The sequence below is a fragment of the Podarcis erhardii genome, assembly GCF_964252035.2.
Source record: "Podarcis erhardii genome assembly, chromosome: 8".
Taxonomy (NCBI): domain Eukaryota; kingdom Metazoa; phylum Chordata; class Lepidosauria; order Squamata; family Lacertidae; genus Podarcis; species Podarcis erhardii.
Window position 1 is genome coordinate 25,075,673 of NC_138499.1, and position 13,218 is coordinate 25,088,890.

General features: G+C 43.8%; 1 protein-coding gene across 3 annotated transcripts in view; it reads right to left on the bottom strand.

The window, feature by feature from the left end:
• CPQ (carboxypeptidase Q) overlaps positions 1-13,218 on the bottom strand; it is a 197,679-nt gene that overhangs the window by 30,099 nt on the left and 154,362 nt on the right. For all 3 annotated transcript variants that reach the window (XM_081874470.1, XM_081874471.1, XM_081874472.1), the window contains exon 7: positions 3,236-3,437. In XM_081874470.1, the coding sequence (XP_081730596.1) occupies positions 3,236-3,437 (202 nt within the window). The remainder of the gene's footprint in view (positions 1-3,235; positions 3,438-13,218) is intronic.

Consider the following 13,218-nt stretch of genomic DNA (forward strand, 5'->3'; position numbering starts at 1 on the left):
GCTCAACCTAATCCACCCTCCACTGGTGCCCCCTCACTGCACCACAAGCAAGGGCCCCCGGCCCCCAAGACTTGGCAACTATGATGAATACCACCTTGAGCTCCTTGCAGGAAAGATGGATTATAAGTGTAATATAACTTTTTAAACTGTGTGAGGGAGTATTGGTTTTTTTTTGTTACTATGCTATGCATTTTTGTGTTTTTATATTGTAAACCACCCTAGGATCCTCAGATGAAGGGCAGCACAGAAATTTAATCAACAACAACAACCAACAAATTTAAATATTGATTATACAGTGGTACGTCGGGTTAAGTACTTACTGTAATTCGTTCTGGAGGTCTGTTCTTAACCTGAAACTGTTCTTAACCTGAAACACCACTTTAGCTAATGGGGCCTCCTGCTGCTGCCATGCTGCCGGAGCACGATTTCTGTTCTTATCCTGAAGCAAAGTTCTTAACCCAAGGTACTATTTCTGGGTTAGTGGAGTCTGTAACCTGAAGCGTATGTAACCTGAAACGTATATAACCTGAGGTATTTGTGCACCAATATTATTATTATTTGAATAATAATAATAATAATAATAATAATAATAATAATAATAAATTATTTATATGCAGCCCATCTGACTGGGTTACCCCAGCCGCTCTGGGCATTTCTTGAAACCTGTATAATCCATCCTATATCAATTCACCTATATAATTCATCCTATATCAATTCACACAAAATATCGAGTAATGTATGGTGCAAAATAGTGTCCAAGGCTTAGGAAAATAGGCAAAAGAGACCCATGGCTAAAATATATATTTGCTTTGCAGGTCTGATAACTGTGAAAAGAGGGAAAGACAAATTGCCTGTGCCAAAAGAGGAGGAGGAAGATTTTAAAACTGGGAGCAGAACCTGCATGACCCTAACACAGCTAATTAGTCAATTATAAAAGAACTAAATTCCTGTGTTTGAATTTGTGACCAAAATAGCTCTTGTTGATAGCAAGACTATTCCGTAAGATTAAAAAGAACAGGGAAGAAAAGGGGGAAAATTGACTTTCATCGAAGTAGTAGAGCGAATTTTCAGGAATATATTTAAATGGAAATGATGAAGTGTCAACATTTCACGGCATGCTTAAATTGGATGCAATCGTGCAAGCTGTTAGAATACGTACAATTAGCTGCCGTGGTATTACATACCATAAGTATTCCCCTGGCCTGTTCACAGCTGAGCGGCATGTGAACTGCGCCAAGACGTTCAAAGCTTTTTCTCTTGGACAAGAATATGCATGGTGCAATTTGAAGCAACATGAGCCCTTTGAGGAGGGTCTGCCAGACAAACAAAGCAGCTACTCCATGCATTGTTCCAACACTTACTGTGTATTGTAGCATTAGAGAGGGAAGAGGCGGCTCTAATTGAGGTGGCTCTAAGTTTGATGTGCGTCCTTGGCACGCCCCCACCCCTACCCTGCCTGTGGGATTCCCCATTGTGTTGGGAGGCTGTGGCTCTTCTTTCATCTTCCCAAACTGCATCTTATAAATCTACACTACCAGTGGACCAGCAGACAAGTGGGACCTCCCTGCAGCACACACTGGGCATGGAGAGGAGAAGGCAGTGGTGATACCCTGAACAAGTATGGCAAAAAGTAGCAGCAAAGTGGAACAGGAGAAGAAGGGACCATGGCAGCTGCCCAGCCACGCTGCTTGGTGCAGCTGAGCTCACATGGAAACGTTTCAGGGCTAGTTGGAGAAGGAAAAAGGCTGTTAAAATTGCTGGCTGGTAAACTTTCATCTGCAGGTAAATAGTTTATGGTCATTTATGTATGTGACAACAGTGGCTAGAATATTATATGCACAGAAATGGAAAGAAAAGAAGGTTCCAACAAAGGAGGAATGGCTTTTGAAAGTAATGGACTATGCGGAAATGGCAAAGCTGAAAGCGAAATGAAGAGATCAAAATGATGAACTTTTTTATGGAGAACAGAGGCCTTTCGTGGACTATCTAAAAAAATATTACAGTCAAATGAAATTGTGGGCAGGATTCGAGATAAAAGCAGCAGAAGAAAAATGACAAAATGATTGTAACAGAGAAACCTTTTGTAATACCTAAAGATATAATGCAGTAGAAAAGGTTTGCGTAAAACCACTGAGTAGGTGAGAGTGGGATGGTCAAATGGTGTTTTATCAACAGGAACTGATTTTTTGGGGATGGCCTTTTGATAGCTCTGGTTTTGTTTTGTAATGAGACTCCCAAGCCCTGTTCAGGCATTCGCAACCTCCATGTGATTAGACTTTCATAAGTCCTGATCACCCCTGTGTCTGGCCCTGCTGCCTTCCATTACTTGGAAGGCCGAATGTTTGCAGTGGGAGGTCTTCTATACTCATGGAGACTCCATGTGCAACTTAGAACCCTGATCTTCTGACATTCTAAACCAAGCAGCAAACCTCCAAGAGTAAGGAAAGCTCCTTGCTGCAGAAGTTCATCTCCTCAACATGTGGAAGGTGATGGTCAATGGTGGGGATGTGATGGAGCGGGTGAGCCAATGGCTCGTTCCTGCTCCCCCTTCATTCCATGAGGCTGAACATCTGAAGAGGGGCTTTTGGGAGAGGGTAGATGGGTGTAGATGTTAGAAACAGTGGTTGGTGGTTTGAGTGAAAGAGAATGCTGAGAACTTCTAAACGGAGTTAGCTGAAATTGGGATGCATTCAGAGATTGTCCCATGACTCTCTGGAGGAGCCCCTCTTCTGAAAGAATGCCTCCTTCCTTCCATTCATGCTCTGTTGTATGTAAATAAAGCTTATGATTATAACTGGAAGTACAGGAGTGGATTGCGCCCGGTGGGGAGTGTGAACTAATGCAACTAATGAAGGAAACACAGACTGCATTTCAATGCATTCTTTTTGGTTTGTGTGTCTGCCCCCACTTACATTTAAGCAGAGGGAATGCTCTGCTATTTTTAGTCCACTGCTCTAGGAAAGATTATTATAAAGCCTAAAGCCTAAAAGAAGATTGTAGGCACACTGCCCACACATCACCTATAACTTTTCCAAAGAGAAGATCAAGCACACGTTATACCCAAGCTTCTGTAGGTTAGCTCTGGGATATGTATACATGTTTCATTTCTGGTACGGAGTTGTTCAAGAAAAGTCTTTGTCAAAACCTGGGGTTGTCACAAAGGAAGACAAATAAAAAAGAGAGGAAAGCAGTAGGAACAACTGAGCAATTTCCACAACTCATTCAGGAATCTCACCTGGTATTCCATCATGTATCCAGTAGTTAATGTCTGTTCCTTCACCGTTTTCAAAGACATCAGTAACATTGATGGGCTTCAGCAACTTCATGATCTCCTTCATGATGTCACGAGCTTTATCACTGCCTGTGAAAGCCAGGCCGGTGGGCATGAATGTTCCCTCATCAGACTCCATCACCATGTCAAAGTTGGAGATGTTCTCCTGAAAGACATAAAGTGAAAACCTTGGGTCTGCAAAGACCAATTTTAAGGAGGACATTGTTTTGGTAACCGTTTCACTTCCTGCACTACCTGCCATGCAGGTAGACAGGAAATGTGTGTGAACCAGAAATTTTGAGTGGAGAATGACAGCATTGTAATGGCTAGGGCTCAGTTCATATGCAGCACTGCCGCTCCAACGAACTGGGCCTTGTTGGAACATGGACGAGAGACTAACTGAAGTGCTCCCTCCTTTCTCATCCCCTCTGCATCTTACCCATCTATCTTCAAGGAAGACCATCCAAATTGGTGGCCATCGCTACCTCCTTGTGGGAGCGAATGCCATAGTTTATCTATGCACTGTGTGAAGGAAAAACTTCTCAATCTTTAATCATTCAGCTTCATTGCATGTCCCTAGTGCTCATATTTTAAGAGAGAGGGAGGGAAAAAAGCTCTCTTCACACAATGCATCATTTTATACACATTGATCATGTCTGCTACTCGCCAGACCTTTCCTCACAATGGAGTTGCTCCAACCCCTTAATCATTTTGGTTGCCTGTGGGGAGACAGTGTCCTGGCAAACTGCCCGTTGCTCCTTTAAACTTGTGTCTTGACTGGCTGCTTCCCATTGCTGTGAACTCATTGGGCAACCTGTGTTTCATAGTGTCCACCCTGCATCTGCCATACAAGGATAATAAACAACCTATTTTATTGGGTTTATGTGTGGATTACAATGTGAAGCTCTTTGAATAAGGTGTTCCAAGAAGAGAGCACAATGGATGCAATGCAGAAGAGCTCAGCCAGTGTGACATAGTTGTTATGAGAGATCAGCCTATTAAGCAGCATTATTGAACTTGCAAAGTGGCTTTTGAAAAGCCTCAGAGTTTAAACAGCAGTGTGAGATTCTGGCATAAGAGCTGCGAAAAGAGAAACTTGCTTTATTATTTACTTGCATACTTATTTACAGAGAACATTCTCTGGGAGGCTTGTACTGTAAAAGCCTTGCAGCATCAATAAAATTTCATGATGCAAAACTCAACTGTAAAACAATACAAGAGCAGATCTGAAGAATAATTTAAAATATTGTTGTGAGTTGGGAAGGGTAGTTTACATGCTTGAGTCCCTTTCCAATTCCTGGATCCAGCATGGATTCAGTTTCTGGAATGGATTCAATTCTTGGAATAGCCAGGCTAGCTTCCTGGTGAGGTAATGGCCTAAGTATAGGCTGTTGAGGTAACAAAGGAAGTGGTTTGGTGCCAGAGGACAAATGGGTGCTCCTCCCATTAAACTATGTATTAGTTAGAAACACAAAGGCCAGAGTTGTATATGCGAGCTTTGATGGTAGAGGCTGCAGACTGCAGGCTAGGCAGCTGAGAGACAGAGCCATGCCTGATTGTGGGTGAAATCCAAAGCTGTGGCTGTGGGAGAAGCAAGACCCTCTTTGGGGTGTTAATGCTGTGAGCCCCTGCACCATAGGGACAGATTGTATATATATGTCAATAAACCATATATTATAAAGACAACACAGTCCCCGCTGTCTCTCCTTTGGAGGAAACCAAATCTGGGGTAGGCGCCTGAACCCCTTGAATCTTGCACTGCTCAGAGATTGGGGTGGTGTGTGATAATATTTAAAACAGCCTCCCACAACCTGGTGCCTGGTTGGGGCTGATGCAAGTTGTAGCCCAACATCTGGAGGGTGTAAGGTTGAGGTACGTCTTAAAAGTCCTTAAGACAATGTAAAGAAGCATTTGCCTGGCACTGAAATGACCCCGAAGCAGTCACCAAGTGAGCATCTCTAGGGAGAGAATTTCACAGCCAAGGTGCCAACACCAAAAATGCCCTCTTTGTGTTTAAAAAACATGTTCCTACTTTTGGAGGCAGCTTTGCTTTCTTGCACCATTGACAAATCTCCAATTTCTTTTTCTTAGTTTAGGGTAATCTGAAAGTCACTGTCAGGCTGACTGTGGGGAGCTACTGATAGGGAATGTCTCTAAATTATTATTATTATTAAATAACATTGACAAGTTGCACGTCTGTGCCTTCGGATCAGACAGGAAGGCTGTAACCTAGAAAAGAACAGAAGGAAAGACATTGTGAAGCAGTTTGAAGATTGCACCGGGTAAAATAAATGATGAGCACCCCCTTGCTTTTCTGGGCCATGCACAATATTTCTGGCATCACTTATTAAACAATCACTGAGATATAATTAAGTACTTCACACATATCTCCTCCAACTTCTACACAAACATTCATTAAAATCAGCCTTGCAATAATATTCTGAGGCAAGTAGTTATTACCAAATCGAGTGACTTCATCACGGAAGAATATACTCCGCTGAAATCTGCGGACCCCTTGAGAGGTTAATTTGAAGACTGGCTTTAGGTGTTTCATTTTCTTTCATTCTTTCCTTTCTGACCACCCAAGCAGGTATATTCAGTTTCGAAAAGGAAGGTAGGCAATTAGCCGTTCTGTGCGCCCCTGCACTGTAGTAGCCGTAAATCAGACATGGTTAAGGAGACATAGAACTTATCTCTCTTAACAGCATAAGGAGGTGTTTGGGTTGGTTTTTTTTTTTTTTAACACCACCGTTTACTATGGCACAAGCACCCAAATTTGTCACCTCCAAACTGGCATTTCAGTAGCCATTGGTTAAGATCCTTTGGAAGGTAGGGATGAAGTCTGGGTGAGTCAGAGTGAAAGTGGGTTGCTGATGCCTCTATGGCAATGAGGCAAGTTTCCTCAATTATTATTTCCAACTAGGAGACTGGGGTGCATGTGTACTTCTTGAAGAGTGCTCCTGGCAAGTGAGCTCTGTTCCTTTCACCTAGTAGATCACAGCCCTTAGGCAATGACATAAGCCTTAGCTGGATCCCAGCATATGGCTATGCAGCTTAAAGCCTTCCAAGGTATGGTGGCCACACTTACATATCACTGAAAAAGAGGAAACGCATCACCAAAAGAGAGGGCTCACATTTGCATAAAATGCTGACTGATATGTAGAGGTGCAAATTTAAAAATAACTACTATAATTTTAATAGAAATGCAATGCATCTCACCATAGTGGGGGGGACGACTGAACAGTCTGATGCCCAGGTGCTAATTGTAGATTTCAAGGACCTGCAATTTCAAGGACCTGTTATCTGTTCCTATGGTTCTTTATCTTTAAAGGACCAGACAGCCATTCAAACAGAGGATTCCTCCAAATAGAAGTCCATCCTTTGTGAAGTAGGCCACTCAATTTCAAAGTGTTGTGCGCGTGTCACTTGCTAAATCTAGCTTTTGTTCCATCCGTGTGCTGCAAAAACGCTATTGTTTATCGATGACAGAAGAAGTCATATACAGTCCCAAAGATATAATACTTTTTTTTTTTTTGCCTAGTGGCCAGGAAATAAGTGCCATTCTACTGGAACGCCACAGAATTAGAAATGATCCCCTTCCAAGAAGCGTGGAATCTTAAGAATCTAGGTTTGAACTGTGTAGCATAATCTCCTTTTCTCTAAACGCTTGGGGTGCATTCCAAACATCACAATAAATCTGAAATGCATATAAACCAGAGTGCCATATAGAGAGGGAGCTACGCTGCAACAACTCTGGCTACATCCACATCATACATTCAAAGCACTAACACAACTTTAACAGTCATGGAGAATCATGGGAACCGCAGTTTGTGAAGGGTGCTGGGAATTGTAGGTCTTTGAGATCAGCACCCTTAACGAACTACAGTTCCCATGATGCTTTGGGGAGAAGCCATGGCTGTTAAAGTGGCATAAGAGTGCTTTAAATGTGAGGTGTGGGAAGTGTCTCCCCACCGGGGTACTGAAGGGTACGCAGTACCGGCACCTTCTTTTCTAGAAGGTGGGTGTAACCTCTGATTGGCAGATGACAGTCATACTTAGCATCCGCATGTGCATTAGAGACTTGAGAGCAGTATGTGCATTACATCCAGTGGCATAGTGTGGGTTGTCAGCACGCAGGGCAAGGCAAGTAATTTGCGCCCCCTAACCCATGGATTTGCACCCCCTAACCCGTGGATTTGTGCCCCCTAACCCTAACCCCCAGATGTTGCGCCCGGTGCGGCCAGCCCCCCCTGCACCCCCCACGCTACGCCACTGATTACATCAATAATCAAGACAGAATGCAAACTGGTACGTGTAATGGGGTATGGGGTTGCTTGTGCGTAAGGCGCAAACTGCTCCGAGCTGAGTAGTTTGGTTAAAACTTTCCCCCAGGCTGGACAGTCAGTACACCGTGACTGTCTCAATCACTGGCAGGATCCGTCAGTGGGCATTTCCTGAATTTCTTCCAACATAGAAGTTCTTTCACACCCAATCGCCGCCTGCGAAACCTTTCTGCGCAGAGTGGGCGTCCCCAGAGGAGGTCCTGTGCTCTCCCCGCTGGCTTCACTGGAAGAGTCCTGGAGCCTTCTCTCCGAAGCTCCCTCAGACTCCCCTTTCTCCCTTTCCCTCTATTTCCTTCCCCAGCGGAAGCTTCCTCTCTCTCCTTGCTGGTTCCCTCTCCCGCATCATTATGGAGCCTCACCACCACCCTTGGCTCCGATGGCAGTTTCCTGACATTACGATTTAAGGTAGATTTTCAACCTTTTTTTTTAATCCCACTTGTTAATTTAGGGGCTGCCCAAATGTTAATTTAGGGACAGCATACCACCTTCCTGCTTGCCCATATTCATCGTTCATGGCTGAAATGAAACTGAAGTGGGGACTTCCTAGTTCATAGCTCAGTCCCTTAGCAACTTTGCTACATCAGAGTCCTGCTCCGTTGTCCATTTACACAGCATGATGACAATGAGAGGTGGCGCAATCTCTGCCCCCAACCCACACGTTTGTGAGAATGACTGTAAGAAGTTACATGCAAAGGGACCTCATACAGATGTTCCAATGGATATCTGTTATAATAATAATAATAATAATAATAATAATAATAATAATATATTATTTATACCCCGCCAATCTTTTGGTGGGAATCTGTGCTAGCTGAGGTGGTATGGCTGCCCTCACCACCCCTTCATCCTCCTTATCTCTTCTCTTGCTGTTTCTGCCTTGTCTTCCTCCCTCCCTGGATGTTAGTGGTTAGTTGTGCTGCCGCACATCCTGCCTCGTCCCCCCCCCCCGTTTTTGCCACTGCAAGGGCAGAAGCCATCTTTCCACCTCCTCCTCCATGCCATGGTCTAAATAGGCAAGGTAGCATACTTCCTCAAGAGAGTTGCATTCTGGGCCAGGCAGCTGAGAGACCGCCTGTGCTGCCACAATGGCTAGACGTTTTGTCTAAACTTCATTTTTGCCTATGCTTAAACAAAATTTCTAGCCGCTGTGTCAAAGCAGTGGCGGCACAGGCAGTCTCTCACTTGCTTCACTCAGAATGCACTGCTCTGAAGAAGGGCCCACCTTGTGGCAGAATGGAGAAGGAGCGTCACATGGTTGCAGCAGGATGTTGCTCTCCATATGAGGCTTCTGTTGGTCAAGGCCAGTAGTAGCATGTATGCCACCTGAGATGAATGTCTGAGTTCAACTCATGACTTAGCTGGCCTTGATCCTGGCCCTCCAACACATGCCTTCATTATATAACAACAACAACAACAACAAACAACAACAACAACAATTTATTATTTATACCCCACCCATCTAGCTGGGTTTCCCCAGCCACTCTGGGCAGCTCCCAAAAGAATATTAAAAACACGAGAAAACATCAAACATGAAAAGCTTCCCTAAAAAGGGCTGTCTTCAGATGTCTTCTAAAAGTCAGATAGTTGTTTATTTCCTTGACATCTGACGGGAGGGTGTTCCACAGGGCAGGCGCCACTACCGAGAAGGCCATCTGTCTGGTTCCCTGTAACCTCACTTCTCGCAGTGAGGGAATCGCCAGGCCTTCGGAGCGGGACCTTGGTGTGTGGAATGGCAACTGAAGAAATTGTAGCTCTGTATGAATGCTGAATTTGGGAAATTGACATGGACAACCTAACTTCTTAGTGTGCTGTGTGTGTGTTGTGGGGGTTACACGCTTCAAGCATGTGAAAATTATGCTACCGACATCTATTACAGTTCCCCTTACCAGTTTTACTGAAGTGATAAATCTGGCAACCAGCCCCAAAATTCAGGCTTTTACACACACAAAACTGAGCAACTACAATGATTATTTTTTTTTAAGCAACCTTACGTGCCACAGTAATGTATTTGTGGGTTTAGCAAAAAACCCTGTTACCATTTGGTGAGTGCTGTCAGGAAAAGCCTGCTTTTTAATGGTGTATACAGCACCACACATGGCTCACAAAGTTACTCACTGTCATGAGAGTCTGAAGATCTGGCTCATATGTTGCTATTATGGGTGCTTGTAAAGCACAACTTTAAAACATTATCTCTGCATATAAATCATGAAAACAGGAACTGAATAAAGACAGCTAGATGTCTTTTAGGGGCCAATTTGAGCCTGGGTGATGAGAGTTGCATGAAAAATAATATGTTTCCATCTCACAACGGTGGGAGAAGCAACCAAGGATCTCACAGTGCTAATATTAACTTAGCAGGACAGATTATGAGAAAGAGAAAGAGAGAAAGAGAGAATGTTTTATTATGGTAGATTTTTGAAAGCTATTGGCAACACGGCATCAGTTCATTGTTATCCATTTTTGTAATGCTTTGCATATGTTTCTAATATGAAACCAAGAACATGAACCACCCTTAGCACATGATATGGCTACACCCCTCACCCACCCCATCCCTCCATCATTCCTCATGTATTACTGTAACCGTTAATTTTGAGCATATGTTGGGAGATGCCTTAAAAACAGAACTTTTCTGCAGAGAGAAACCAGTATGGGGGGAAAACACACACAAGGCAAAACAGATCTCAGATGTGAAAAGTGGGTTCATTGCCTCCTGAAGACCATCCTTTAAGAGTTTATTTCAGCAGAATGAATAACTGTGAGGTATAAGAAGTCTGCTGGAGTGTGAGGCAACGGAAACCCCTTCAGAAAGCATTTTTGCTTCTGCTAGCTCAGAGGCCGCAAACACTTTAGAAATGTATTAAGAGTGTATATTTGTATGAATTGTGTTGCCCTTCGTTTCCTGTCAGACGGCGAAAAAATAACTGCTGTTTGTCAAAACAAGCTCCGATCAGGCTATATTCTCCTAGGTAATTTAAGTCAAGAGTGACTGTATGAGCCAAAGATTAACTGTGGGCTCAGCTGTTTCCTCCGTCTCTCCTCATATTGGAGGACTCATTCAAATATGCAAGCTCATTAAAATATCAGTCCACTGAGATAATCACTTTCGTCAGGCAACGATCTGAGCTCCTGCCTCTGACTGTACAATGTGACACTCTCACCACAGCACATGACAGCAGGGTGGGGGAAATAAGTCAACACATTTTGTCAAATGGTATAGCTTACTTAACTCTCTGCATGCCTGCTGACAGGACCAGGCTGGGGTTGTGGGCATTGCAGCCATATCCAAATCTGGAGGGCACGTTCTCCACTCGAAGGCCCCAAGATTGGCAGCATCATCTGGTAAAATGGAGGACAGCAAGCTGAAGGCACAATTCTGTCAACCATACAAAGGCAGGACATGGGAAGCTGCCTTACAGACCAACTGATTCATCTAGCTCCATTTTGTCTGCACTGACTGGCAGAAGCTGCCCAAGGTTTCGGGCAGAAGTCTCTCCCAGCCCTACCTGGAGATTGTTATGTACTGAAGTTCTCACCCTGGGCCAGCAGGGACCATGCAAATGAAGGATCGAAAGTGACGTTCAGTGATTGGATAGTTTGTATGCAAATGAAGGATCGAAAGTGACATTCAGTGATTGGATAGGTTTAGAAAGTTGTTACAGTAACAAGGTACTGGAGCTCTATATAAGCAGGCTGACTGAGCCCTTCAGCTCAGTTCAGTTCTGGCCTCAGAATAAAGAAGAGCTGTTTGAAGAATCACTGTGTCATCTGATATGTTCGCCCACAACTTAACAGAGATGATGGGGAATGATATTGGGACCTTCCGCTTGCAAAGCAGGTGCTCAATGGCTGAGCTATGGCCCTCCCTCAAAGGGATGGTTCACCAGTTCTGGCCAACACAGAGGCTTCTTACTGGTGCTGATGTTGCATACCTGTAGTACTTTTTATGCCCAAAGACGGCTCCAAGGGCTATCTAGTCCAGCATCCTGTTCTCACAGTGGTCAATCAGATGCCTATGGGAAGCCTGCAAGCAGGCATGAGATTAACAGCACTCTCCTCATGTTTGATTCCCAGAAACTGGTATTCAGAAGCATATTGCCTCTGACAATGAAGGTAGAACATAACCATAGAATTGTAGAATTGGAAGGGTCATCTAGGACAAATGAAGGAGTTGCCCTCCTGAATTTAAGCAAGTCTGGGTCTGCATAAATGGAAGTCCACCTATTGATGCCTCCTTGAGTTACATGATGAAAGAACACCAGGATATAAATGTACAAAATAAATGCAGGAATATAGAAGTGCTAATGGTGGAGTCTGGTGGTAAATGTTTGTACCCTGTAAAAGAACTGTAATATTATTATTATGCTTTCCATAAGTTCTGTAGATTGGAAAGCAACAAGGTGTGGTCTTCCTGTGTTGCAAATGTAGTGAACAGCTCTCTCCTAGCCCCAGGAAGCCATGAAGCAAGGTATAGAAGAAGAGTAATTAACAGGTCGTTAAAATTCACGAACTGGCACTTTTGTTATGCATTATTATTTCTCAGCTCCCAGGAAGCCATGAACCGCCATTGCTTCGATATGGTTGAATTCGACATTTGGCCTTTTTTTGTTCAGATCTGAAGTGAGTTTTTGTTAATATTAGAACTTGACATGCATTTTAAACAGGTCATTTGAAAGCATCCTAAGAATTCAAAGTGGAAATGTGTCCATGTACAATACCAATTCTGGCTGCTCACTTCTCTCTCTACCCAAAACCTCTCCCATATGAGTGATTTTTTTTATTAGTCTAATATAGGGGTGGCTAACAGGCACCTCACGGACTGGATCTGGCCCTGAAAGCAATTTGTGCTAAATGCTGTTGCTATTATGAAGTATTAATAAAACACAACACGTGATTACAATGCTTGCATTTTAACTACTGTATTTTTACATCTTGGGTTCATCCAAGCAGAAGCATCTGGACAGATTTGCTGTATATCTTAAATCACTTTTGACCCCCTCTGCCTGAAATACAATGCTTGATCAATACTGTCATTACCACTGACAGTAGTACTGCAAGTCTAAGATCAGCATACAAAAAGCCCTCAGTAACACAACTCATTTACAACTCATGCAACTTTAATGGCTTAGATTTGGCACTGAAGGTAAGCAGCTCTCTCGTGTTTTCGACATCTATCTGGTAGGCAGGGTCGACCCATCTGTGATCAGACTGTGGCAGCTGCCTCAGGCGGCAGAATTCAAGGGGCGCCTCTGCGGGTGTATCCCACCATAGCTGCCGGAGAAGTGAGACAGTGGCTTCTGGGTTCCAGTGAAATTTTGCAAGAGCCCACAGACCTTCGTGGGATCTTGCAGGCCTCTCACAAGATCTCGCCAGGACTCAGAAGCCGAAGCCATGTGACTCCAGTACGGGGGTGGCAAGGGGGTGGAAGAGTATGATTCATGTGCAGGTTGGCATCTTCCTGTGTCGCCAACTGCCACCCTGGCTATAGCCTTTAAAACTCAAGGAAGTGTCATAACTGGGCTAGCCACAGAAATCGAGGCCAAGCTGAGCATGAACAAGTCACATGCACCTGGTTTCCCAATGCAAATATAAGGAGAATATTACCTT